Below are 27,904 nucleotides of genomic sequence, written 5' to 3'. Positions count from 1 at the left end.
GTTCATCTTTAGGAGGATTCTGGGAGGAGTGGCAGAAGCATCAGTCCCACTGGGAAGGGAAAGGAGAAACCATTTGAACTTGGACATTTGGCGTTTCCTGGTGTTTGCAGACTGTTGGGGCATAGGAGGCACCCCGAAAAGACTTCCGAGTGAGTACAGCAAAACGAAACCTGTTCTAAGTGCAGCCAGGATGTAGTGAGGAGCCATAATCAAAACTTAGCAGACGTTCTCGGCTACCGAGTTTGAGTTTAAGTGTTTCTAATCTCGAGAAACCGGACCATTTTGCATTCAACATTGAGTACCTCTGATTTATTTTCTGAAACGTTTTTTGGAGAGCTAATTAAACGTGGAACGTTCCCTTTTCTCACCTTTTCTCTTAATTTTTGAAGTGGTGGTGGGATCTTTTAGAAGTAAACCATAAAGCTTTTCATATAACAAGACCATAAAGTCTGCATCACGGTGTCTTCGCATCCTTCCCAGCCTCGTCGAAGTCCACAGTGAAATGGATGTTCTCAGGACGCTCCCAAAGACAGGCAGCGATGCCTCTGCAGGGTGAGGGCACCCGTGAAGATTCAGGATGAACGCTTTGTCACGCTTTATGCCTTATAAGTCATTCCTTCTGGAAAGAGGAGCAAGATGAGAAGTGTGTGTGTGTGTGTGTGTGTGTGTGTGTGTGTGTGTGTGTGTGTGTGTGTGTGTACCTACGTACCTGTTAGTTCATATGGATCCTGCCTTGGCATTTGTTAGTTTTAGGTTAAAACAGTGCTACTTTCATCTCATCTCTTAATTCTTTGTATACACACACACACACACACACACACACACACACACACACACGAGGGGCGCAGCGCTCCGTGACAAATTCCTGAATATTCAGGCCATGATAATCTGCAGCTGGCTAAAATTGATTTAGTAACAGAAATTGGGCAGGACACTAGGCAGTCATACAGTGGGCCACACAGAGTAGGGAGTAGCTACAGCCGCAAAGAAGTAGTTCTTGCAGTTCCCAGGATCCATGAACCTTACCAGAGGAATTCCAGTAGCCTAGAAATAATCTCCAGTTATCAGTCCCAGGAACCACTGTTTTGTTATACATTCTTATTTCTTAAAAAGCATAAGTGCATGTGCTTCAATTCTTAAAGGAGGCTGGGCATTGTGTCTCAGTGCCTATAATCCCTCCTGCTGAAGCAGAGTGGTCGCTGCCAGCGAGGCCAGCCTGGCTACAGAGTGAGAGACCTTACCTCAAGAATAAGTAACTGAATGAAATTTAAAAATCGGTAAAAATAAATAAATTTACGTCAGGGCTGGGAGGATGGCTCAGTGGGTAAAGTGCTTGCTGAGTTTGAGTCCCCAAGACCCATGTGAAGCTGGGTGCAGAAACACGCACCTGTCACCCAAGCACCCCTACAGTGAAAGGAGAAGCAGAGGAGGCGTCCTGGAAGCTCACAGGCTAACTAGCCTGGTGTCACAGGGACGAACAACAGAAACAGCCTGTCTGAAAATAAGGTGGAGGCTGAAGACCAACACCGGAGGGTGTCCTCCAGTCTGTACCTCTGTCCTGGGGCGTGTGTGTGCCCACACACACACACACACACAAGTGCAATAATTGCATGTACCCTTCTCAACCTTCATCTTCTCGTTCTCCTAAGCTAGCCACTGTCTATAGCTTGGTCTGTATACTTCTAGTCATTTGAAAAATATAAATACCTAACTATAATCCTAACATCCAGCAGTGGGGAGCAGGAAGATCAGTGAATTCGAGGCCAGCCCGGGTTGTGTAAGACCCTCTCAAAACAAACAACAGTAACAAGTCCACGTAACTCCAAATGAGTAAAGCGTTATACATTTGTAATCACAGCACCGAGGAGTCAGAGGCAGGAGGATTGCCATGAGTTCAAGGTCAGCCTGGGTTATATAGTGATTTCCTGGTCTGCCTAAGCTAAGACCCAATCTCAAAATAATTAAAAAAAAAAAAAAAAAAAGCAAAAATGTAATTTATGTATACTGGACTGTTTATCTGTTCTTTTCATGGTACACGAATGAGGTAATGGTGACCAACCAAATATTACTTGTCTTTTCTGCTTGTCTAGCTGAAGATATAATAGCAAATAAAACTCGATGTGGTGCTTCTGTGTGTTATCTCAGTACTTGTGGGGCTGCCAGAGGATGGTTGCCTCTGGTTCGGAGCCAGCCTAGGCTATATTGTGAATCCCAGGCCAGACTCCCCTTAGAAAGTCATCATCATAAATTGATAAAAATACATATTTATAGTATGCAATATTTCAATATCTGCATATCCTATTAAATAAATCAAGCTAATATATCTATCACCTCACATATTTATAGTTGCTCACTGTGATGAGGGCATTTAAGATCTCTTACAGGTTTTCAAGTGTATATGGTGACCATCAGTGCCACAGATTTGCAGAATTTACATATCCTATCCAAGTATGTCCTACATACCCTTCGGCCAGCATCTCCCCATTGCCTTCTGGGTATTTCTCACTTAGTAAAATATTATGACTACTCTTTCCTGTTACTATACACATCATCCTCTATTTAGAAGCTACTTATTATTCTCTTTAATCATAATTTGGGGGATTGCTGACATCAAACCTCGGGCCTCATGCCTACTAGTTAAGTAGTCTACAACAGAGCTGTATCCCCAGACCAGATTGCAATTTAAACTTTTTATTTTACTGTTATTGTGTGTGTATGATGTGTGTGTGTGTGTGTGTGTGTGTGTGTGTGTGTGTGTCTGCACATGCAAACCTGCCACAGTCTGCATGTGGAGGCCAGTGGACCACTCTGGGGAGTCAGTCTTCTCCTCCTCCTTCCACCGTGGGTTCCAGGAATCAAAGGCAGCTCACCAGGCCTGTACATTGAGTGCTTTCAGTGGCTGAGCCATCTTGCTGGGTCCCATGATCATAATTTTAAAAGAAGTATTTATTTACTTTATGTTCATTCATAAACAGCTGTATGTCTCTATAGCACGTGTGTGCCTGGTGCCAGTGGAGGCCAGAAGAGGGCATTGGATTCCATGGGAGTGGAGTTACACTCGTGAGCTGCCATGTGGGTGCTGGGAACTGAACAGATCCTCTGGAAGAGCAGCTGGCACCTTGAAATGCTGTGCCCTCTCCAGCCCCTAGACCTTTGACTAACATTCTTAAACATGTTCTTTCCTTCCTAGGATAGATTCTTAGATGTAGAATTTTTAGATAAAAGAAAGTTTATTTAACACATTAATAGTTACTCTTAAATTAACTTTAAAATATTGGAGCAATATACATTTCTGAATTATATGTGAGCTGGTAAAGTTGTCCTTAAACACATCATTGAAATTGCACCTTTAACACCATCTCAGAGTGCTTTTTAACCCACAGAGTACATACTGCCTTCTGTGAAGGTGATTCATACTGTATGTTTCATGTTTCTTAAGCGACCTTGAGTAACATCAGTACCTAATATTTTGTTGACTCTCGTGTGCTAAATATAATTTACCCTCGCCAGGGTCATAGATCACAACCAGAACTATTCAAGGGTTAGTCATCAAGTGACTCATAATTGTGCAATCAAGAAGCAGGTCTGAACTCTAAATGTTTCTCGGCAGGCTAACGTCAAAGTTTGCTTCCCCGGGGACAGTTAGAAGGTGGTTGATTATTTAACTGTATGGTCTTACTTTCTTGGTGGAATTTCTTGACATTTTTACTGCTAATATGAAAGGTGCCTTGCACAGGGAAGACAATACATACTGATACACAATTTAAAGGGAAACTTTGGGCTGGGGATGTAGCTCAGGGGTTCAGTGCTTGTCTAGGATGTGGACAGTAGCAGTCAGATGTGTGAGGCTCTGGCTTCAATCCCCAAGAGTGCAGAAGCAAGCAATCAAGCACAGTTCTGAAAGTGGGTGTTTAAGACACAGCATATACCACAAAAATAGAGACTACCTTGGATTCCTGTGAATTTGCATAGCTGTCTGTTGACATATCTTCCTAGTGGCCCTGATTTTAAGTTTTCTTAATCTACAGGATTTTCTCCTACTTCATTCTCTAAGAGATGTTGGGTTTTTTGTTTGTTTGTTTGTTTGTTTTTCTTTTTGGTTTTTAGAGATAGGATTTCTCTATGTAACAGTCCTGGCTGTCCTGGAACTCACTCTGTAGACCAGGTTGACCTCCAACTCACAGAGATCTGCCTGCCTCTGCCTCCCCAGTGCTGGGATTAAAGGTGTGCGCCACCACACCCAGCCCGAGATATTGGATTTTTTCTTTTTTTTTTTTTTTTGGTTTTCCGAGACAGGGTTTCTCTGTGTAGCTTTGCGCCTTTTCCTGGAACTCACTTGGTAGCCCAGGCTGGCCTCGAACTCACAGAGATCCGCCTGGCTCTGCCTCCCGAGTGCTGGGATTAAAGGCATGCGCCACTACTACCAGGCAAATTTTTTTTTTACTCCGTCTTAAATTTATTTATTTCGTGTGGATGTCCTGGTGCATCCGTGGAGGTCAGAGGAGAGCTTGTGGGATCGGCTCTCTCCTCCCACCCTGTGAGTCCTGGGGACCGAACGCAGGTCGTCAGGCTTGGTGGCAGGCATGCACCTTTACCGGCTGAGCCACCTCACCAGCCTAGCATGTTGTTTTTCATGGATGAGAAACCTGGATTCAGGAGTCTGGAGATATCTCAGAATTGTCATTTATTCTGTTAGGATAATGCTAATGACCGTAATAAATTTCAGTGGTCAGGAGACGGGGTATAGCTCGGTGGTAGAGCACACGGCTGTAGCTCGAGTTTTCCTGCCTTGCCCACAGTCAGGACAAATCTCTCTCACCCGCCAGTCCCACAGCCGCTCAGACCCAACCAAGTAAACACAGACACTTATTTTGTTTATAAATTGTATGGCCGTGGCAGACTTTTTGTTAACTGTTTTTATATCTTAAATTAGTCTATTTTTATAAATTTATACCTTGTCACGTGGCTCGTGGCTTACTTTATATTTTTTTGTCTTGGTGGCTGTTGCAGGCAGTGACTCCTTTTGTCTTTTTGTTTTTTTATTTTTATTTTTTGTTAGTCCTGCCTATACTTTGTGCCTAGCCATGGCCAATCAGGTTTTATTTATTGACCAATCAGAGCAACTTGACCTACAGACCATCTCCCAGCACAGCCAAGTGTAGACCATCTCAAACACCTGTACTTAGGCCCGTGGTCCTAATCATCCTCTATGTGGACCTGTTGGGTAAAGCCATTAGGAACCCGAGAACGGGCTCCCACAGGACATACAGAACATCCCACAGCACATGGCTTAATGTGCCAGACCCTGCACTCAGTCTCAAGAATTAAAGCTAAAAAATTAAAAACTTTTAGCTTCTTAATATGTCAAAGCTGTTTTTCTTTTTCTTTTTTAAAGATTTATTTATTTATTTATTATGTATACAGTGTTCTGCCTGCATGTGTACCTTCACACCAGATCTCATTACAGATGGTTGTGAGCCACCATGTGGTTGCTGGGAATTGAACTTAGGACCTCTGGAAGAGCAGTCAGTGCTCTTACCTCTGAGCCATCTCTCCAGCCCAGCTGCCTTTCTTTTTAAGAATTCTTTTCTGATACTACCCACAGTTCTAGGGATTGAACCCAGGGCCTTGCACATGCTATGAAAGTGTTCTATCATGACCCCACTCTACCCCTACCCAATACGGTCAAAGTTCATTTCTTACAAACAGTCCAGTGCAGAGGAGTTTTGGTTGGTGGGGAGCTTTTCCCCGTGTGTGAATCAAGGATCCAAGCTACTCTATCTACTGACTGCCTTTGCCATTGGGGTCTTCCAAGCAAAGGGAAGTGAGGATGGAGAAGCCACATTCACTGCTAATGCTTCATCCGAGAAGGGACGCACTTCACTTCCACTGACACCATATTATTAAGACCCAAGCATGGCCCCACCTAGGAACAAGGAAGGGGAGAGAGATGGTTGACTTGCAGCCACCTCCCAGCAACAGTTCCACAGTACAAAGGAGGAAACACATCATTTATGTTAATTAGGAGATCCGCACAACTCACTAGCTGAGCAGAACAGGTTTCAATTTTGTGTATTAGAAAATAAGCAATGGGCTGGGAGGTGGTGGCGCACGCCTTTAATCCCAGCACTCGGGAGACAGAGCCAGATGGATCTCTGTGAGTTCGAGGCCAGCCTGGGCTACCAAGTGAGTTCCAGGAAAGGTGCAAAGCTACACAGAGAAACCCTGTCTCGAAAAACCAAAAAAAAAAAAAAGAAAAGAAAAAGAAAAAGAAAATAAGCAATGGGAGTTTGAGATCCCATGGCTAGTTAATGATAAAGTGCAGTGAAGGCCTGGGATGGTGGTGCACATCTAAAATCCCAGCACTCAGGCAGATCTCTGGGAGTCTGAGGCCAGCCGAGGCTACATAGTGAGGCCCTATCTTAAAAAACAAAAAACAACAGACGGACAAACGAAACAACAGTGTCAAAGCCCGTTCACATGAGTTTTGGGTTGTGGTGGTAGTTGTTGGTTTGTTTGTTTTTTCCCTGATATTGCAAAGTGATTCTGTCCTGGCTTAAGCTATAACTCCTTTGTTGATTTATTACTTTAAAGTGCAAACTGTGACCCTAAAATCAAAGCAAACAAACCTCCGTTTTTCTCTAGGGGCCCAACAATGTCTCTGTATTGCGGAGCAGTTTGCAGGAGGAAATCTTTTTGGTGCTGTAGGCTGCTGTCAACGTATGTCACCAAGACGCGGTGAGTTCTGACCAACCTGAGTATTTGGGGCCTATTAAATACTAAACTCTAAACTCTTAAAAATCCCATATTAAGAATTAAATGTGTGAGATAAAAATTACACATAATAATGTCCACTGTAAATTATTTACAGTTGAAAGCCATTTAATAATAAATTTCCAACATTGAAAATGTTTCATACTCTTGACTATAAGTTCTACTCAAATAAGACATTGTCCTTTTGGCCAAGAGTGGTAATGCACACCTGAAATCCCAGCATGTGAATGGTGGAGGCAGGAGGACCAGGAATTCAAGATCCTCCTCTACGTAGAGAATTTGAGGTCAGCCCCAGTTACATGAAAGTCTCTCAAGGAGGAAGAGGAGGAAGAAAAAAAAGAAGGAAGAAGAAGAGGAGGAGGAGGAAGAGGTCTTTTTTGTTATTGTTACTGTTTTGTTTGAATCATATAACTACACATGTGGAGAAAGGTGAATGTACATGGGTGTGTGTATATGCATATGTAGACAGAAGTTGACCAGATATCTTCCTTAATCACCCTAATACCTTACTATTTTTTTAAAGCTTTATGTATATGGATATTTGGCCTGCATATGTTTGTGTACCATGTGTCTGCAGTGTCCACAGAAGCCAGAAGAGAGTGTCAGATCTTCTGGAACTGTGTAGATGGTTGTTAACTGCCACGTGAGTGCTGTGAATTGAACTCAGGTCTTCTGGAAGAGCAGCCAGTGCTCTTAACTACAGAGCCATCTCTTTAGTCCACCGCCTTATTTTTTGAGGTGGGGTCTCTCACTGAACCTAGAGATCACTGATTGGCTAGCCAGCAAGCCCCAGGGATCCTCTTGTCCCTCCCTCCCTGGCGCTGGAATTATAGAGCTCTGCCCAGCTTTTGGGGTGTTAGATCCAAACTTGGGTCTTCATGTTGGCATAGAAAGCACTTTACTGGCTGGTCATCTTCATCACCCCCTGTTGGTTACTATAACCATCTTACTGTATAGTCCAGGATCCTCTGACCGCTTGCTCTCCTGCTCTAGCCTCCCAAGTGCTGAACCACCACACCCAGCTAAGACTTGACTTTGCTCTGTGGTGTCTTGTTTCATGAAACAGTGCTTCCCACATAACAGGCACTGATATACTGTTGGATGAATGAACAGGAAGATGTTAAAGGAGACCTGTTTAGTATAACAAACATGGTTAAACTATATTGAATAGTATATTTTTGTTTTCTGAAACAGCAAGGATAACTCCAAGACCCTACTTCTCTCAAAAGAGATACACTTCAGTGGAAGGTAGAACAAGGAGAAGGGGGGGGGGAGGCTGGAGCCCAGTGCAGGGGACCGTGGGGATGTACAGCAGTGACAACTGGTGTTTAACAAGTTGACCCACCAGACTCATGATGCCCTGTTGGAGGACCCCACTTGGCAAAGCCATGGGGTTATTGACTGTAAATGATTGGTTGTCCATAACTTTCTTGGGTGCCACTGTTATGCCTCCCTAATCAGAACAGCTGTGGAGTTCTTTCCACAGCCCTTTGGTAGTGTGTTTTACACTTATTTAGCACACATATAGCTGTGAATGGTCAGGAAGATGATTTCTGTTTAAGCTATATAATTCTGATAATCAGAAATAATAACAGAATATTCTTCTTTTCTGACACAGGAAAGTAACAGTATTCTCAGTCTCAAAGACAGCTAATTTTAGACTTTGAAACAGACTAAACTGCCCTGCAGAAAATACACAAAGACTGATTCCCAGGTGTTGTTTATTGCTAAATCAAGGCCAGGCTGTTTACACTGAGACATAGCTCTCTGCATTAGCTCTCTTTCTGCACTGGTATCCTGATGACTCAAGGTTCTGCCAACTGTTTACTGTCAGGGATCCTCCTCAACCTAGAGCTACGTGCATGGGTCAATGTGACATGACTAGCCTAAAAGAAACTACCTAACTTACCTTGTGTTATGAGTATGGGTGGACCCTGAAAATGTAACATATATTGTGCAGAGTTTAGCTAAGGGAAGAGAGCAAGCGATGTGAAGTAATGGTGGTGTAAGAGTTGGGCAGAGGTTAAGAGTGAGTGTGTGAGTATAGCTGGAGAGTTTTCTCTCCGGGTCCTCCAAGCCCCAGCAGTCCGACAGCCCACTTATAAAATAAACACAGACACTTATATTATTTAAACTGTTTGGCCTAATGGCTCAGGCTTCTAGCTATCTAGTTCTTACATCTTTTTTTTTTTTTTTGGTTTCTCGAGACAGGGTTTCTCTGTGTAGCTTTGCGCCTTTCCTGGAACTCACTTGGTAGCCCAGGCTGGCCTCGAACTCACAGAGATCCGCCTGGCTCTGCCTCCCGAGTGCTGGGATTAAAGGCGTGCGCCACCACCGCCCGGCCCTAGTTCTTACATCTTAAATTAACCCATTTCTATAAATCTATACCTTGCCACGTGGCATCTTCACATGCTGCTTGTCATGGTGGTGGCTGGCAGTATCTCCCTCCGCCTTCCTGTTCGGTGGATCTCTGAGTTCAAGGCAGCCTGGTGTATAGAGCTAGTTCTGGGACAATGGAGGCTACACAAAGAAACCCTGTCTTGAAAAACCAATATATATATATATATATATATATATTTTCTTATTTTTTTAAAGAACAACTTTTTTTTTTAATCCTTTGAGAAAAATCAGATAAGAGCCAGGCAGATCTCTGTGAGTTTGAGGTCAGCCTGGTCAAAGGAGCGAGATCCAGGACAGGCACTAAAACTACACAGAGAAACCCTGTTTTGAAAAACAAAAAAACAAAAAACAAAAAAAAAAGAAAGAAAAAGAAAAAAATCAGATAAAGGTTAAAATGACTACTTTTGGATCTCACCAGGTCTATTGAAGTCATTGACTGAAGACCTTCACATCAGTGTTGTGCTTTTAAGGATGGGGGGGGGGGGCAAAGCAAAGGCTGTCGCTCTTTGTCCTACTCTCTTAGAAAGCGGCGGTGTTTCTATTGTTTGCATTTGGTCACTTTGGAGGGGCACGTCTCTCTCCTTTGACATATGCGACTCTTTACCAAGTTTAAAAACAGCACAAGTCTTGAAGGTCAGGTTTCTCTTCGTAACTCCTCACCTGCCCGTGGGTGAGGCTCCTACCATGGCTTCTGTGGTGTTAGTTCTTCTGCTGTGTTTTCATGATGGGCCGATGCTGCCTGTCGCTTTGACAGATGTCCCATATCTTACAGAAAACACCTGTAGAACATCTCCCACTTACTTGTCAAAACATGGCATATACTTGAGAGTCTGTTTTAGGGCTTAATTTTTTTGTTCTTCTGTATGGGGATCAAACCCAGGGCCTTTCACATGCCAAACAGGCACTCTAACACCGAGCGAGGTACACCCCTAGTTTGGTTTTAGGGTTTTAACAGGCAAAAATGGTTAATAATTAAGCCCCCAAGAGGATGCTCATTTAGTCCACCACTGAATCTTTTTTTTTTCCTTTTGTAAGATTTTGATTTATTTATTATGTATACCGTGTTCTGCCTGCACACCAGAAGAGGGCACCAGATCTCATTATAGATGGCTGTGAGCCACCATGTGGTTGCTGGGAATTGAACTCAGGACCTCAAGCCAGTGCTCTTAACCTCTGAGCCATCTCTCCAGCCCCACCACTGAATCTTTTTTTTTTTTTTTTTTTTTTTTTTTTAAAGATTTATTTATTTATTATGTATACAGAAGAGGGCGCCAGATCTCATTACAGATGGTTGTGAGCCACCATGTGGTTGCTGGGAATTGAACTCAGGACCTCTGGAAGAGCAGTCAGTGCTCTTAACCTCTGAGCCATCTCTCCAGCCCCCCACCACTGAATCTTAAGGACTCCAGTTCAATTTGTAAAGCTTGTGGACAGACTCCAGGCACCCTAAATGAAGGTACTAGAAAAGCCTAGAACTTGCTTTATTATTGTCTCTTTTTGAGAAACCAGTAAGTTTTCCTTTCTCTCTCTCTCTCTCTCTCTCTCTCTCTCTCTCTCTCTCTCTCTCTCTCTCTCTCTCTCTCTCTCTCTCTCTCTCTCTCTTGTTTTTTAAGACAGGGTCTCTACCTAGCCCTCATTGCTCTAGAACTCACGGAGATCCACCACTTCTGCCTCCTGAGTACTGGGATTTAAGGCGTGGACCATCACTAAGTTTTCTCAGTCCACATTTTTATTTTGGCTAGTGAAAATATTATCACCATGAGTTAGGTCAAGCATGGGCTTTACCTGTGGTCCCTCTGGTACACTTAAGGAGCCAAAGGCGTTCATGTCAGAAACAAGGGTGCCTGCTTGTCACGTGTGTGCCCCGTCTTCCCTGGATTGATGAGAACTGCTAAAGGTGCAGGGTTTGCTGTCTGCACAATAAATCAGCCTGCTCCATCTGCGGGTCTGTCCTCCTCTTCCAGTCAGTCCACGGCCTGCAAATTCTTGCCTCCGTGTAAAGCTGGCAAAGTTCCTTAAGGTTTAATTCAGTAAGTTTTATTGCCCTTGAAGTTCAAGTCAATAAATACGGATTGGACTAAGCCATTCCATATCCAGTTACTGAGCTGAAAAGCCAAGAACAGCAGGCCCTGCCCTTGAAGAAACCCGTCTTTCCAGACACAGACAATGAACAGCGGTGCAGCAGCACACAGAAAGATGGACGGGAGCAGCAGGATGCAGACCAGAGTGCACACCTGCCTGTGGCCACCTCAACACTGGAGCAAACTGGGATGGAAAGAGACGAGTGGAGCATGATGGCACTGACCTGTAATCACAGCTACTCTAGAAGCTGAGGCAGGAGGATTGTATTCATGGCCTTCCTAGACTAGAGTGAGTTCAAGACCAGCCAGGGCAAATAGTGATAAAAGGTGAGAAGAGAATTGAGCATATAGCTCAGGGTTGGAGAGCTGGCCCAGCATGTCCATGAACTTGGGTTCAGGCTCCAATTCTGTAATACATACATATGTACATACATACATACAGTGCAGGAGAGTTAAGAATTCCCCCAAATGAATGACAGACAACCAAGTGCGGTTTATTTGTGTTTGCTCGTTTACTGAACTTCTTTGCTGGTCTGTGTCATGGCACATGTGTGGAGGTCAGAGGATAACGTGAGGGAGTTGGTTCTCGCCTTCCACCACGAGGGTTCTGGAGATTGAACTCAGGTTGTCCAACCGCTTGGTCATCTCACTAGCCTAAGTCTGGTCTCTCGATGGCTCATTTCCCAAATGCAGATACTTATTTGAACTGAAGGAGGATGATGAGGCCTGCAGGAAGGCTCAGCAGACCGGAGTGTTTTACCTCTTTCATGATCTGGCTCCTTTGCTGCGGCAGGCATCGGGACATCGATATCTGGTCCCTCGGCTTAGCCGAGCAGGTAAGGTCAAAGTTCACCAATGTAGTAGATGAGGCTTGGACCACTAAGTGAAATCCAGGTCACACTGAAGCTCCAAAAATACCCTTGCATTTTAAATGAGTTCTGATTTTCCAAACAGCTCTTGAGACTCAAGCTTACATACCATTTCTACTAACTAATAACTCATTGTATGAACTTGAATTGCTAGTTAGATGTTCTTGGTGGTGACAGGAACCATGAGTGCCTTCAACAGCGGTCCATGAAGCTGCTGTCCAAATGGGATGGGCCACTGCCCATTTTAAAAAGTGAAATTGTAACATAGCCACACTCATTCTTTCACACACTGTGTTCAGCTGCCTTTATGCTGCAATGGCAATTGAGTAGTCGTCGCAGACTGTATTATAAACTCTAAAATACTTGGTATCTCTTTACAGAGAAGGTTTTCTAGCCTTGCCTTGGGCTAGTGATTTCCAGCCTCAGGGAATTCCAATTTACATAGATCAAGATTTGCATCCTAATTTGATTTTGACTAGGTCAAAACTGAATGAAATTAATTTTGAGACCCCTTTTAGTACATGCAACTACAAATCTATATACTGCTGGATTGGGGGATTTTATTTTTGAGATTCAAGTGTGGATTGAAAATTTTTTTTGTTGTTTTTGGTTTTTTGAGACAGGGTTTCTCTGTGTAGCTTTGGAGCCTTTTCTGTAGCCCAGGCTGGCCTCAAACTCACAGACATCTGCTGCCTCTGCCTCCCCAGTGCTGGGATTAAAGGCGTGCGCCACCACCGCCACCCCCCTCCCAGGCTTGAAAATATTTTTTAAGACTCTGCCTGCAGGGGACAAGACTCAGTGGTAGAGTACTTGACCAACATACATGAGTGTCTTAGTTACTTTTCTGTTCCTGTGATGAAACAGCACAACCAAGGCAATTTGCAGAAGAAAGAGTGTATTCCGGGCTTTACCGTTTCAGACAGATGGGAGCATCATGGCAGGGAAGCATGGCACCGGAGCAGTAGCTGGGAGCTTTCATCTTGAAACCAGGGGGCAGAGAACACACTGGAGACAGCATGGGCTTTGGAAACCTCAGAGCCCTGCCCTACACCCTCCCATGCAGTAACACACCTGCTGCAACAAGGCCACACCTCCTCATCCTTCCCAAACAGAATTCCACCAACTGGGACCAAGGATCAAACATAGGCGCCTACAAGGGCCATTTTTACTCAGACCTCCACAATGAGGATCCTAGATTGAGTCCCAGTAGCAGGGGAAGAAAATCCTGCAGCCATTAGTTGAGAGTAAATACCACTAAATAAAATCTATGATATACTAAACATGGTCAGATGTTCATTGTCCTTATTCCTTAAATAACAGCATAAAACAGTTATGTACATAGTTGCATTGTTATTGTTATAGTACCAAGAGCTATTTAAAGTATTGACAAATACCACCTTATTTTATATAAGAGATTTGAGCAGACCCACATTTTGGTATGTAAGGGACATTCTTTAACAGACCCCAGCCGATCCTGAGGTAGCAACTGTGGACTCTAAGCAGAATTACTTCCGGTGGGTCTCACCTGGCTGTGTTGAGGGGACTAAAATCCATGTCTCACTTTTTTCTCTCCCTCTTCTCTTTTGTTATTTAGAGTTGGAAGGGCTGCTGGGTAAGTTTAGACAGGACTCACAAAGAATAGAAGACTCAGTGTTGATTGGATGCTCCAACCAGCATGAAGCGTGGTTTGCTTTGGATCTGGGTCTGAAGAGCACATCCTCCATCCACGGTGCGTACCCCTTTTCCTAATAGGTATCCCCCTGCTGCTCTCAGCCTTTAGGGTTTTGCATGATACCATTTCAAAGAAAATTTTACACATACAAAAACATTATCAGTTTTTCACTTTAAATAAGGATATAAAAACACTAAGGCCAGGCAGTGGTGACGCACGCCTTTAATCCCAGCACTCGGGAGGCAGAGGCAGGTGGATCTCTGTGAGTTTGAGGCCAGCCTGGTCTACAAAGCAAGTTCCAGCACAAAGCTACACAGAGAAACCCTGTCTTGGAAACAAAAAAACCCACTATTGTCACTGAAAAGAGAAAAAGGAAGCACGCGCTATGAGGCTTTAGATAGCCTGGAACTTGCTATATAGCCCAGACGGACCTCAGATTCAGGGCTTCTGCCTCAGCCTCCCATGTGCTGGGATAACAGGCATGCACTACCTCAGCTGGCTGAAAATCAAGGGGATTGTAATGATGTTTGTCCAAGTGGTGGGAACACACTTGCCTATGATATCATTCCCCACACATGTATGCACTTTATATCTTAACCATTTAATAAGTATTTTAAAATTCATGTCTTCAAAACTGAGTATGGCAGCATGGAATCCCAGTACGTGGGGGAGGCTGAGGCCAAAGAATTTGAGTTCTAGGCCAGCTTAGCCTACAGAGTGAGGGGTTTTTTCAGGGGGAAAACAGAGCAAAAGCTTGGCATGGTGGTATGTGCTAGTAATCTCAGTACTTGAGGAATTAAAGATCATCCTGTCTACAGAGTATGAGGCCAGCCTGGCTACACGACTTTCTGTCTCAAAAACAAAATCGTGGTATCATTTTTTCTAAGGATGTTTCCATGGAGTAGTTCTGGGTCCTCCACTGCAGAGTTGGTTTGGATCTCCATGGAGTAGTTCTGGGTCCTCCACTGTAGAGTTGGTTTGGATCTCCATGGAGTAGTTCTGGGTCCTCCACTGCAGAGTTGGTTTGGATCTCCATGGAGTAGTTCTGGGTCCTCCACTGCAGAGTTGGTTTGGATCTCCATGGAGTAGTTCTGGGTCCTCCACTGCAGAGTTGGTTTGGATCTCCATGGAGTAGTTCTGGGTCCTCCACTGCAGAGTTGGTTTGGATCTCCATGGAGTAGTTCTGGGTCTTCCACTGCAGAGTTGGTTTGGATCCTGCCTTGCTTTCCTTCTCTCCTCAGTGTCTGGGGTGTAAGTTAATGGTGGCGGGATGAGCTTGGACACTGCAGTTTATGTTTTCCAAGGATTGGTGTTGCTGATCCTGACCGCTCCAAAGAGGATCTTGAGAAATACTGTGCCCTACTATTTCCCAAACTAACCTAAGAATCACTTGGTACCTGTTTAATTTTTTTTTTTAATCTTCCAAAGTTCAGATTTGGGAACCCAGAGCAGCTATCCCATGGCATCACACACCTTGTACATGAGCATGCATTCTCTGTCTCTCTCTGTCTCTCTCTCTTTCTGTCTCTCTCTCCAAGTAGAAGCTTGGGAACCTGTGTCATTTCCCAGATCCCTAGATGAGTCTCGTAGGCAAGTTTGGGACGCAGAGCTCTGGCAGGATGGACTTGGCAGAGGCAAAGCTGGACATCTGTGTAATCGCATTCTCTTCTCTAATTTTCTAGCCCCCTTGCCAAAATCTGAAATGGAGGCAGAGCTCAGAGGTTCTTTCATCGCACTGAGGCAGGCTGTTTTTCAGCTGAACTTGATGGATTCCTCCTTGCTGTTCACGGTAGTTCTGGTTTCTCAGTTCTGTAGGAAGTGTAATAGGGCTGTGTGTACGGGCAGATACACATGTACCTATACATCATGGTTTTTTTTTACATGAATAATTTTACATTGCTTTAATAACTTGTTCTCACAGCTTTAGATTTCTTGTTAATTTTTATTGTTGGTTTTTTTTTTTTTTTTAAGATTTATTTATCATGTACACAGTGTTTTGTCTGCACATATCCCTGCAGGCCAGAAGAGGGCGCCAGATCTCATTACAGATGGTTGTGAGCCACCACGTGGTTGCTGGGAATTGAACTCAGGACCTTTGGAAGAGCAAGCTGTGCTCTTAACCTCTGAGCCATCTCTCCAGTCCCTATTGTTGGTTTTTTAATTATTATTTTTTTTTTTTGAAACAGGGTCTTATCTACCCCAGGCTGATCTTGAACTCACTATGTAGCTGAAGATGACCTTGAACTTGTGATCTTTCTGCATCTATTTCTGAATTACCATGATTATAAGCATGCCCTGGCATGCCTGGTTTATGTGGTACTAGGATTGAACTCAGAGTGGCCTACATGTTAGATGTACTGATTACTTTTCCTGCTGCTGTGATAACAAACCCAGACAAAAGGAAGTCCAGTGAGAAAGGGTTTAGTACCGCTCAAGTGTGAGGATGTGGTCCATCATGGTGGGGAAGTCAGGGCGGCTTGAGGTTGGTGGTCACATTATATCCACAGTCAGGAGGCAAAGAGTGAGGAAGGATCAGCTTGGCTTCTCCTTTTTATTCTCCAGGACCCCAGCCCATGAAATGGTGCTAGACATAATTGGGTGGGTCTTCTCACCTCCGTGAACCTAACTAGATAATCTTTCCCAGACATGCCCAGAGACTTGTTTCCATCAAGTTGACAACATTTGCTGTCAAGTTGACAACACTCATCATCATACCAGCCTTTAATGCTTTGTTTTGTTGTTTTAAAGACAGGATCTGAGGCTGGCCTTCAGCTTACTATACACCCGAGGATGGCCTTGAATGCTTGATCCTTTGGTCTCCATTTCCCCAGGGCTGGGATTACAGGCATCTATACACCTGTCTGCTCTAAATCAAAGAGAAACCCATAAGCCTTTTTTAGGTGGAAAAAGAAAATCACAACTTGAGTTGGGGAAACAGTGGGTGGAAACGCTTGCTGAGCAAGCCTGACCCGAGTTCCGTCCTGGGAACCCATGTAAGAGCCAGATGCTGCGGTGTGCCGCTGGAATCCCAGTCCTCCTAAGGCAAGATCTCGGGCAGAGGCAGGAGAAGGGCTCAGGGGCCACTGGTCTGGAGTACCCTGCACAGCAGCGCCAGTGAGACCCTCTTCAAGGTGGAAGACAAGAACCAGTTCCCCAGGTTGTCCTCTGACCTTGACACACACACACACACACACACACACACACACACACACAATTGTTCAAAAACAAAATCACAACTTCATTGAGGAAGAATAGGTATGAAAGAAATGTTTAACTATAATGGAAATTGAAATGTTTTCTTTTGAAGCTAGGTCACATTTTACAGATGTGTATTATATTGCTGAATATTTTTATGTTTTAAGCAATCCATACTGCATTTCAAAATACCATTTAGGCTAGAGACCCAGCTCAATGGAAGATTACTTCCTAGTGAGTGTGAAGCTGTAGATTGCCAGCTCTGCAAAGAATAAAAAAAAAATTAAAAGTACATAAAATATACTTCCTTTTAGATCTTTGGTGCTAGGAAAATATCCTTAGGTCGCTTCCTTATTTCACAGTTTAAAGGCACAGGAAGTAGGTGAGCTAGCACCGGTGACATGGCCCAGCAGCTAAAGGCACCGGCCATACAAGCCTGGTGGCCTGGGATGCCCCCTGTAAAGGTGGGAGGGGAGAACCACCCCCACCACATTCTCCTGTGACCCACCCATGTCCCAAGGCACATGTACCACCACCCCGTCCTGCCCCACACACTATTAGTAATACAATTAAACAACTTGCTTGAAATAAGTGAGCTGGGAAAAGACGCCCCCACGAATTGGTCTGGCCACCTCTCTCTAAGCCGGACCCTGCTTTGTATCTCTAGGCTCAGGCTCTTCTCCGCTGGCACGACAGCCATCAGTTCTGCAGCAGAAGCGGGCAGCCTACTAAGAAGAACATGGCCGGTAGCAAGCGAGTGTGCCCTTCCAATAAGATCATCTACTATCCACAGGTGGGGCGCAGTGGGGTGCGGCATACTCGTCATTCCATTTCTTGGGAGGCGAAGGCAGCCTGGGTTACCTGAGAAACTTTCACAGAAATCAAAGGAAGGAGCTGGAGAGACAGACGGCTTGGCAGTTAAGAGCACTGGCTGCTCTTCCAGAAGAGCTGGGTTCAATTCCCAGCACCACATGGCAGCCCACAAACCTCTGTGACTCCAGTTCCAGGGGATCCAATGCCCTCTTCTGGCTTCTTTGGGCACCAGGCATGCCTGTGGTACACGAACATACAGACAGGCAAAACATTCATACGGATAAAATAAAAATAAACAGCCAGGCATCGTGGTCAGCACTTGGGAGGCAGAAGTGGGCAGATCTTTGTGAGTTTGAGGCCAACCTGGTCTCCAAAGTGAGTTCCAGGATAGCCAGTGCTATGTAGAGAGACCCTGTCTCAGAAAAAATAAAATTAATTAATTAATCTCAAAAATATTTCTCTTTGTTTTTTGAAAAGGGGGCCTCTCTATGTCTCTATGTAGCCTTGGCTACCCTAGAATTTGCTATGTAAAATGAGAAGAGAAACTCAGGAGGCAAGGCAGGCGGATCTCTGTGAGTTTGAGGCCAGCCTGGTCTACAGAGCGAGATCCAGGACAGACGCCAAAACTACAGAGAAACCCTGTCTTGAAAAACCAAAAAAAAGAAGGAAGGGAGGGAGGGAGGGAGGGAGGGAGGGAGGGAGGGAGGGAGGGAGGGAGGGAGGGAGAGAGAGAGAGAGAGAGAGAGAGAGAGAGAGAGAGAGAGAGAGAAAGAAAGAAAGAAAGAAAGAAAGAAAGAAAGAAAGAAAGAAAGAAAGAAAGAAAGAAAAGAAGAAAAAGAAAATTAAGGACAGTCGTCCAAGAGGTTGTTCCCACCCTGTCACGGGGAAGGAAGCCTCTGTGTTCAGGTTTCCATAACTGCCTCTTCCTTTTGCCTTCTAGGCCCCATAATGCCAGCATCTCAGTTTCCCTTCTCCTCTCCTAGATGGCCCCTGTGGTGATCACGCTGGTGACGGACGGGGCCCGGTGCCTCCTCGCCCGCCAGAGCTCCTTCCCCAAAGGGTTGTACTCTGCCCTGGCAGGCTTCTGTGATATAGGTAAGGAGGGTAGGGAGGAGGTGCAGGCGACAGGGGAGGATGCGACACATTTGTCCTGTTGCCATCCTGCTGAGTCACAGTCATCCTCATGTCAAGGAAACTGTCCCGGAATCATGCTTCATTTCCTACGTAAACGGAGGCAAAATTTCGAGCATGCAGCATTAGCTGGAAGAATTAGACAGCGAGTCCCCCTCCCCCACTGCCTCAGTTCTGTAAGCTTTGATTCCACTCTCCCCACATACGCACCTACCCATTTGTCTGCCCGGCCGTCGGCCCGTCTTATTTTCTGATTAACGAGTTACAGACATGAGTGTACTTTTCCCTGAGTTTCCAGCACACCGCTGCTAACGAGAATCCCATGCTTGCTTACAGTTCCTCATACCGTAATCTCTGTGAGTTCACTGGGTCAAGTCTACAGATGGTGAAAAGTGGCAGTGGCACAGGCCGAGGGCAGCAGTGACCCCTCCCATCGCCACACTCGCCCGCACTGTAACCAGCCCACTGGACGGGCTCTACTCGGGGTCCGAGCCCTAGTGCTGGGAACCGAGACTTGAGACACTCGCAGGAGCGCCGCGTTGAGACGGCTCTCGCACACGGGCTCTCACGATGCAGATAGGTAACACACAGTTTTCCTGCTCCAGGGCTGTCGGGGATTAATCTGAGTGCTTTCAGGTGAAAGTGTGGAAGAGGCCGTCCAGCGGGAAGTTGCAGAAGAGGTGGGCCTGGAAGTGGAGAACCTGCGGTACTCCGCGTCCCAGCACTGGCCCTTTCCCAACAGCTCACTCATGATTGCGTGTCATGCAACCGTGAAACCAGGGCAGACGGAGGTAAATTCTTAACTTTCCCATCACCGGCCAGCGAGTACTTTCTGAGCACTTGTCTTAAGGAATACTAGGTTATATGGTGATATATGAGATACTCAGTATCCTGAAGGAATTTGCCCTTGAGAATGGAAACAATCATTCTCCCTTGCATATATCTCAGGTACGGAACAACTTGCCTTAGGCGCTTTGTTGACTTATAATTAACACACAGAGTCTACAGGGGGTGGGGCTCAGGTGGTAGAGTAAGCCAGAGGTACACAAAGTCACGGGTTCAGTCCTCAGCACTATGTAAACCCAAACTGGTAGTCCTTGCTTCTAATCCCAACACTTGGGAGGTGGAGGCAGGAGCATTAGAAGTTTGCGGCCAGCCTAGACTACATGAGAGCCTGTTTTGTTTTTAAAGACATGTCTATGGATGTCTGTAGACATCTGATGCTTCTGACTGGCTGGCTTTGGAGAGAAGCGTGTATTGGGAACTATCCATCAGACATTACTGTCTGTGTCATAAGCTTACCCATCATCTTCTGTCGTGCCCCCCCCCACCCGCCCCCGTTTCCTCTGTGCTAAGAGCAGTTAACGTAAGCCTTACTTTAACGTATTCAACAGAATGTTGCTAACTGTAGGTGCTGTACAGACCACCAGGACTTGTTCTGTGTAAGTGAGACTTCATATCCTTTGGCCACTGCCTCCCATTTCCCGCTTCCAGGCCTTGGGACAAGCACTCAACTCTGGGCTTCCACTGGTCGACTGTTTTCCAGTCTCCATGCAGCTGAGAGCATGTGGAATCTGCATCAGGCTTATTCCACTTAGCATGTCTTCCAGGCCCATCAACTTACTATAAATGTGGGATTTCCCTCGTTTTATCAATTCAGTAATGCCAGCCAGGGTGACAGGTGCCTGTTCCCTTGGTACTTGGGAAGCAGAGGAAGAAAGATCCGGGAGTTCAAGGTCAGCTCTGGTTGACATAGCAAGTTGGAGGCAACCTAGGATTACATTAGACCCCCCCCCAAAAAAAAAAATCAAACAAAACCCCTCAATACTACTTCACAATATGCATTTCTTCATTGACAGACATTTAGATGGCTTTTATATCGTGGATGTTGTGAAGCATGTCACAGTAACAATAGGAATGTCCCTCTGAGATCCAGATTTCCATCCACTTGGATATATGCTCAGAAGTGGGATTGCTGGATCAAATGATAGTTCTAATTTTTATTTTATTTTTATTTTATTTATTTATTTATTTATTTGGTTTTTTGAGACAGGGTTTCTCTGTGTAGTTTTGTGCCTTTTCCTGGAACTCACTTTGTAGACCAGGCTGGCCTCGAACTCACAGAGATCTGCCTGCCTCTGCCTCCCAAGTGCTGGGATGTAGCTAGAGTTTTCCTGCCTTGCCCACAGTCAGGACAAATCTTTGTCACCCGCCAGTCCCACAGCCGCTCAGACCTGACCAAGTAAACACAGAGACTTATATTGCATACAAACTGTATGGCCGTGGCAGGCTTCTTGCTAACTGTTCTTATAGCTTAAATTAATCCATTTCCATACATCTATACCTTGCCACGTGGCTGGTGGCTTACCGGCGTCTTCACATGCTGCTGGTCATGGCGGCGGCTGCAGTGTCTCTCCGCATCAGCCTTCCACTTCCCAGAATTCTCCTCTTTCCTTGTCCCACCTACTTCCTGCCTGGCCACTGGCCAATCAGTGTTTTATTTATTGACCAATCAGAGCAATTTGACATACAGACCGTCCCACAGCACTGGGATTAAAGGCATGCACCACCACCGCCTGGCTTCTAGTTCTAATTTTTAAATTTTTATTTTGAGATAGGATTTCACTGTGTAGCCCTGGCTGGCCTAGAATTCACTATGTAGACCAGGCAGGCCTCAAACTCCCAGAGAACCACCTGTCTCTGCCTCCCCAATGCTGGGATTAAAGGCCAGAGCCACCTTTTTAATTTTTTGTAGAATTTCCAGTTTTCTATAGTGGTTGCACCAGTTTACCTTTCTGCCAGTAGTTTATAATGGTCCTCCATTTCCATATCCTTGCCAACATCTGTTGTCTATTTGTTCATTTTTGAGGCAGGGTCTTACTATACGTAGCCCAGGCTGGCCTTCAACTTATTGTATCACTCTGGCTCCCCTCAAACTCAGGGTCTTCCTGTTTTACCTGCCAAGTGCTGGGATTACAGGTGTGTGTCATCATGCCAGGCTTCTTTGGTTTTCTGATAGTAGCCATCTGACCTAGATACTTTTCTATTGCTGTGAAGAGACACCAAGGCAACTTATAAAATGAAGCATTCAGTTGGGGTTCTGCTTAACAGAGAGTCAGTCCATGACCATCAAGGGAGGAAGTACAGCAGCAAGCAGGCAGGCATGGTGCCGGAGAAGTACCTGAGGGATTACATCTGATCCACAAGCAGGAGGCAGAGAGAGTTAACCAGGAATGACATGAGCTTCTGAGACCTCAAAGCCCACTCCCCAGGGTCACACTTCCTCCAACAAGGACACACCACCTAATCCTTCCCAAACAGTTCCACCAGCTGGGGACCAAGCATTCAAACATATGACCCTATGTGGGCCATTCTCATTCAAACCACCACAACCATCTTAGGAGGTATGCAGTGGTCTCTCATATGCTTTGCTCTGCATTTCTCTGATTAGTGACACTGTACTTTTTCACATATTTGTTGGCCATGTGTATTTCTTCTTTTAAGAACCATCTATTCAGATGTTTTGCCTTTTTTTTTTCAGTGCTAGGGATTGAACACTGGACCTCAAAGGTGCACACTACCACCGAGCTCCAACACAGTCTATCTGTGCTGTTGAGCTGCAAGGGATCCCTACACATTTTAGATATTAATTCCTTATATTTGTTCTACAGACATTCTCTCACATCCCATAGGTACATTTTCATTTTGTGTTTCCTTTGCTATATAGAAGCTTTTTCCCCCTCTTCTAAGATAGGGTTTCTCTGTGTAACCCTGACTGTCCTAGAACTAGTCCTGTTGGCCAGGGTGGCCTTGAACTCACAGAAATCCTCCTCGAACTCACAGAGATCCTCCTCTGTCTGCCTCCCAAGCACTGGGATTAAAGGAATGTGCCACCACTACCCAGCAATATAGAAGCTTTTTATTCTGACCTCATCCTGTCTACTTTAGATTTTCCCACCTTTGCTTTTAATGTCACATCTAAAAAAGCCAGTGCCCAGTCCAGTATCATGAAACGTAGTATCTTCTAAGAGGTTTATGTGAGGCCTACTTGTACATTTAATTTTTAATTCATTTTGTGTTGTTTTTTGAAATAAAGGGTTCACTTTCATTCTTTTGCATGTGTATCCAGTGTGCCAACACCATTTATGTTGTGATTTTTCACCTTCAGTTTTTAGCAGTATTTTATATAGAGACAGCATACACACACCTCACTTAACGATTTGGGGATTGATTTTACTGCTCAAGGAATTCAGGATGTTGGGGACTAATGGCATAAAACCATAGGGACTTCTGGTTGAAAGGGACTAGGGTGTCTTACCCAAATCCACCTCGCTTGTCTGCAGCATGTCTGACAGAGGGATGTCACCGAAAGCCCCGCCCACCAGTTTGCCAATTGTGTCCTCTGATTTTTATGGGCTCTCTAATCCGCTTCCACTTCCTGGGACAGTCGGTCTGTTTACTTCACTTCTTGCTTTTAGTCATCATTGACCTTTATCCTGGAGAGAGAGTAACATTTGTACTAATGTATTTGTGTGTGAACATATGTGGAAATCAGAGACAGGATGTGGGAGTCTGTCCTCTCAGTCCGAGGGACCAAGCTCAGGTCGTCAGGCTTGACAGCAAATGCCTTTACCTGCTGAGCGTCTCTCTGAGCCTGTAGCTGCTTTTTGTGTTTGTTTGGTTGTTTTTTGTTTGTTTTGTTTTTCGAGACAGGGTTTCTCTGTGTAGCTTTTCGCCTTTCCTGGATCTCACTCTGTAGCCCAGGCTGGGCTCGAACTCACAGAGATCCGCCTGCCTCTGCCTCCCGAGTGCTGGGATTAAAGGTGTGCACCACCACTGCCTGGCCTGTAGCTGCTTTTTAATTGAAAGAGTTATACAACTGATGCAGACACAATTAATTATAACTTACCACTTAGTATTTTAGTATCTATACTTTAGAATTTTATGTGTATGTACACTGGGAACTGAAAAACAGGCTTAACAAATGCTATTAGTCTTGTACAAATAGGATTTTTTAAATTTATCTTTTTTTAAAAGAACTATTTAAAAATATATTTAATTCTCTATTGTGTTTCCAAACAATATCTAGAACTGATTTTAACCTAACCCATCAATACCAGGTGTTACCATTTAAGGAAACATAGTTTTGTATGCATTGTTTCACATTTGGCCTAGTATTTTAGATTTTACAGTTCCTAATTCTCCTCCCCCCACCCCCTTACCCCCGCGCCTCTTGTCTTTCAGATCCAGGTGAACCGGAGAGAGCTAGAAGCAGCTGCCTGGTTCAGTCTTGACGAGGTGGCCACAGCCCTCAAGAGAAAGGGCTTCTTTAGTCAGCAGCAGCAGAGTGACACTGTCCCATTGATGCTGCCGCCCAAGTTAGCCATTGCCCACCACATGATTAAGAGCTGGGTGGAAACACAGACCTGTTCTTCCCTGGCTGCTTAGCTCCAATCAAGCTGTCTAGACCCCTCCCCGGCGTTGCTGAAGGGCATGCCAGAGATCTGCCACAAGAGGAGGTGGCAAAGCCAGCTCCAGGGCAGTCTCCTAAGGCAGAGGCGCTCTGGGAAGTTCCTGTCGCCAAAAGAGGTTCCCAGTACCGGACCACCAAAAATGTCAGTGTTACCGGATAGAGCAGCTTGTCCTAGCTACTTTGGAGGCTGAGGCAAGAGCATCACTTTCTCCCAGGACAACGTGGGAAACACATCGAGACTCTGTCTCTTTGACAAAACAAAACAAAAACTCTAAGGAAAAAAGTTGATTGATGAGATGCTAACCACGAAACGCCGAGGGGAAAGTGCTGATTCGTGTGGACGGAGGCCATTTCTCCAAGGCTGTAGGAGCAAACATCTTCTGGCACCTGGCCCATGGATGCTGCATTTACAGGAACTGCCAAATGTGCCTGGAGTAATTTATCTTAGTGTCTACACTATTAACAAATCTCATTTCATACTTATCATTATCATTTCATTTCATTTATCATTTCATACAACCTAACAAACCTTTTTTGTGACAAACCTAACAAACAAACCTTTTTTTAAATTTTTTTTTATTTTTTATTTTTGAAACAAACAAACAAACAAACAAACCTAACTCACATTTGAGTTGCTTCTGTCCTCAAAGAAAAATAGCATAGTATTATATTTTTGAAATTGTGTGTAGGTGTATTCTTTTTTAAATTTTATTATTATAAGTGTTTGCCTGCATGTCTGTCTTTGCACAGCATGCATGCCTAGTTCCTGTGGAGGCCAGAAGAGGGCGTCGGATCCCCTGGAACTGGAGTTACAGACTGTGGTGAGCTGCCGTGTGGGTGCTGGGACTCAAACTTGGGTCTTCTGGAAGACAGCCACTATAGGTATCTTCTTATATGTGGTAGTTAAAGTTGACTGTTTAGTAGTTGTTGCTAGAGCTTGAACCCAGGGCCTTATACATGGCAGGCAACTGCTGTACCATGGAGGCACATCCTCAGCTCCAAAATTATGGTTTTGTTTTTGTTTTTAAGCTCTGAAGGGCCGAGGAAAGTGGGAGCAAAGGTCTTCCTCAGCATACTCTACAGAGGCAGTGGTTTTTGAAGTAGCTAAATTCCAGAGGGGCTGGAGATGATTCAAAAGACTAAGTTGTCATTCTGGCTCTTTCACTTGCTCAGTTTGTGACCAGGGAAGAGACTAAACATAAAGCAGTACTGGTCTGCACACCCAGAGAGTGCTGCTTCAACTAAGGGAACGTCGAGGCTAAGCAAACACCAGGCCTGAAGCTGGAGTCACACACGCCCCGTCCACGGTGCTAGAGGCTGAACTCTCACACCAAGGCAAGCCTGTCACTGAGCTGTACCCCGGCCCCTGTGTCCTCTGTGTCTTGTAAGAAAGAAGACCCTGGAGGAAATCAATTTTCATGCCTTTATTCAGACTTATTTTTTTTTTCTGTTCTATGGCTCAAATTTTAGAAAATGAAAATGGGTGGGGACGGGAAAGCTCTTGGTGTGACGGTAAGATGTGTAAGTCTCGAGGCCCAGGCTGTGGCACAGCTGGGAAATGTGCAGAAGACACCATCAGAGGGACGGTTGGAAAGAGTGGCCGGGGCAATCCTAGCTTCAGATACCTGCACTGACTGAAGACTAGAAGACAAAAGACCCCAACAGCCCTAAGCTTACCCACACATTAGTGAAGCGTTTATCTAAGTATTCTTTGTCAAAAAAAACAAAACAAAAAAAAAAAAAAACAGGAGTAAGATATCTCGGTAAGAACTTGAATGATCAGAGAAGCCACCAATGACCTCCTATCTCTCCTGTTCCTCCATCCAAAAGGCCAAGATTCTCTCTCAGCCCCATCTTACTACTTCCTATCTATCTGTCCTCAGTCCTCCAAAACCTCTATGGTTAATTTGGTCAACCAGTGCCTAGCTCCACCCTCTGACTCAGAGCAAACTTTATTGTCAGAATGCAATCAAAATATCATACATTTCCCCCTTTTTGTCTAAATAAAAAGGGAAGGTTTTAACTAACATAATAAAATTATATACCATAAGAACAATTCAGTTAAGAATTACATTCACGGCTGGGTGGTGGTGGCAGAGCCAGGTGTATCTCTGTGAGTTTGAGGCCAGCCTGGTCTATAGAGCAAGATCCAGGACAGGCCCAAAGCCACACAGAGAAACCCTGTCTCAAAAAAAACTAAAAAAAGAAAGAAAGAAAGAAAGAAAGAAAGAAAGAAAGAAAGAAAGAAAGAAAGAAAGAAAGAAAGAAAGAGAAAAAAGAATTAGATTCACAATGTCCAGTCCATTTGCATTTGACAAATTCAGAGAAATACTCCATTATCTATCCTTTCTTGGTGAATCTAAAGCTTTCTACCTTATTCACTTTCTGTCCTAACTTGTATTACCAACTCAAAACTATCCTTTTATATCTCTCAACTTTATACACCTTACACCTCTTTTGTGAGTTTCTTTTCTGAATTTGGTAACAAGAAAACTATATCTAGTCTTCAACTCCATCAGAGACCCAAGAAGGACATAATATTACCTTAGTAAACAGGAAATGTAGAGCAAACAACTTCCAAAACTAAGAAATGGCAGAAATAGCTGGACAGTCACCCAATGTTCCTCTGTATCATTGGGGCATCCATCTTCAGCCTACAGGCCTAGAATATCTGACAGACATTTCTGTGAAGCAGGAATTTTAAAGGACTGTCCCGCCTTGTCTTGGCAAAGTTCAGCAGTCACTTTTTTTTTTGTGTCCTACTGGTCCAATTTGGGCAACATACTATCAGCAGTTGAGGCAAGGGTAGTTTCTTGCCCAGTGGCTAACTTTTGCCACAAAGAAAGCAAATTCCATATGGAGTTTCTCATCTTCTCTCAAGTAGATTGGTGCTGCCAGGAGCAGACTTATCTCATTGTCATAAAAAGCCTTATATTATTAATACATCTTAAATGCCATATTCTGTAGATCTCCGGAAGTGTTTGAAGACCACCTGTTTATCTAAAATATATCTCTGTTTGACCTTCAAAACATATCTAATGTGACTTCAAGTTTGATTATAATAGGTAACTAACTACCAACCTGTATTAATAACTTTCAAGGACTAGAAATTTACATTACATTGTTAAATGAGCTACACAGGTACAATAGCTTAAACAAGAGTAGAAACATGTATAGTATGTTCTAACAAAAATAACCTTAAATTTGAATCAATGATGTCAGGGACCAAACATGAACCATGGAAAAGTACTAGCTAGGCCAGAGAAAAAGCCACAGACCCTAAACCAGATGTCCCCAAAGATAGAGAACAGGTCAGGTAGGTCAGGTAGCATAGCAACAGAACAATGGGCCCTGACCACTTAGTCTCACGACTTGCACGTCCCCCTTCACCTGTATGTACGGCACATCATGCACTCCTTCCCTCCTTCCTGCCCCCTCCCCTTCCCATGCTATATAAGCCTTGCTGAGGAGAATAAAATTTGCAGCTTGATCAGAA

The 27,904-nt window shown here is 44.5% G+C and overlaps 1 protein-coding gene across 1 annotated transcript; it reads left to right on the top strand.

Moving 5' to 3' along the window:
• Nudt13 (nudix hydrolase 13) lies at positions 1–27,904 on the top strand. The gene is made up of 9 exons (XM_006984814.4): positions 1–149; positions 6,646–6,738; positions 11,949–12,091; positions 13,719–13,853; positions 15,479–15,585; positions 17,659–17,784; positions 18,788–18,899; positions 19,572–19,726; positions 24,180–27,904. The coding sequence occupies exons 2-9, from the start codon at positions 6,656–6,658 to the stop codon at positions 24,381–24,383; spliced, it is 1,065 nt and encodes a 354-aa protein (XP_006984876.1). The 5' UTR covers positions 1–149; positions 6,646–6,655; the 3' UTR covers positions 24,384–27,904.

The sequence above is a fragment of the Peromyscus maniculatus genome, chromosome 9 (assembly GCF_049852395.1).
Source record: "Peromyscus maniculatus bairdii isolate BWxNUB_F1_BW_parent chromosome 9, HU_Pman_BW_mat_3.1, whole genome shotgun sequence".
Classification (NCBI taxonomy): Eukaryota; Metazoa; Chordata; class Mammalia; order Rodentia; family Cricetidae; genus Peromyscus; species Peromyscus maniculatus.
This window is presented reverse-complemented; position numbering and strand designations above follow the sequence as displayed.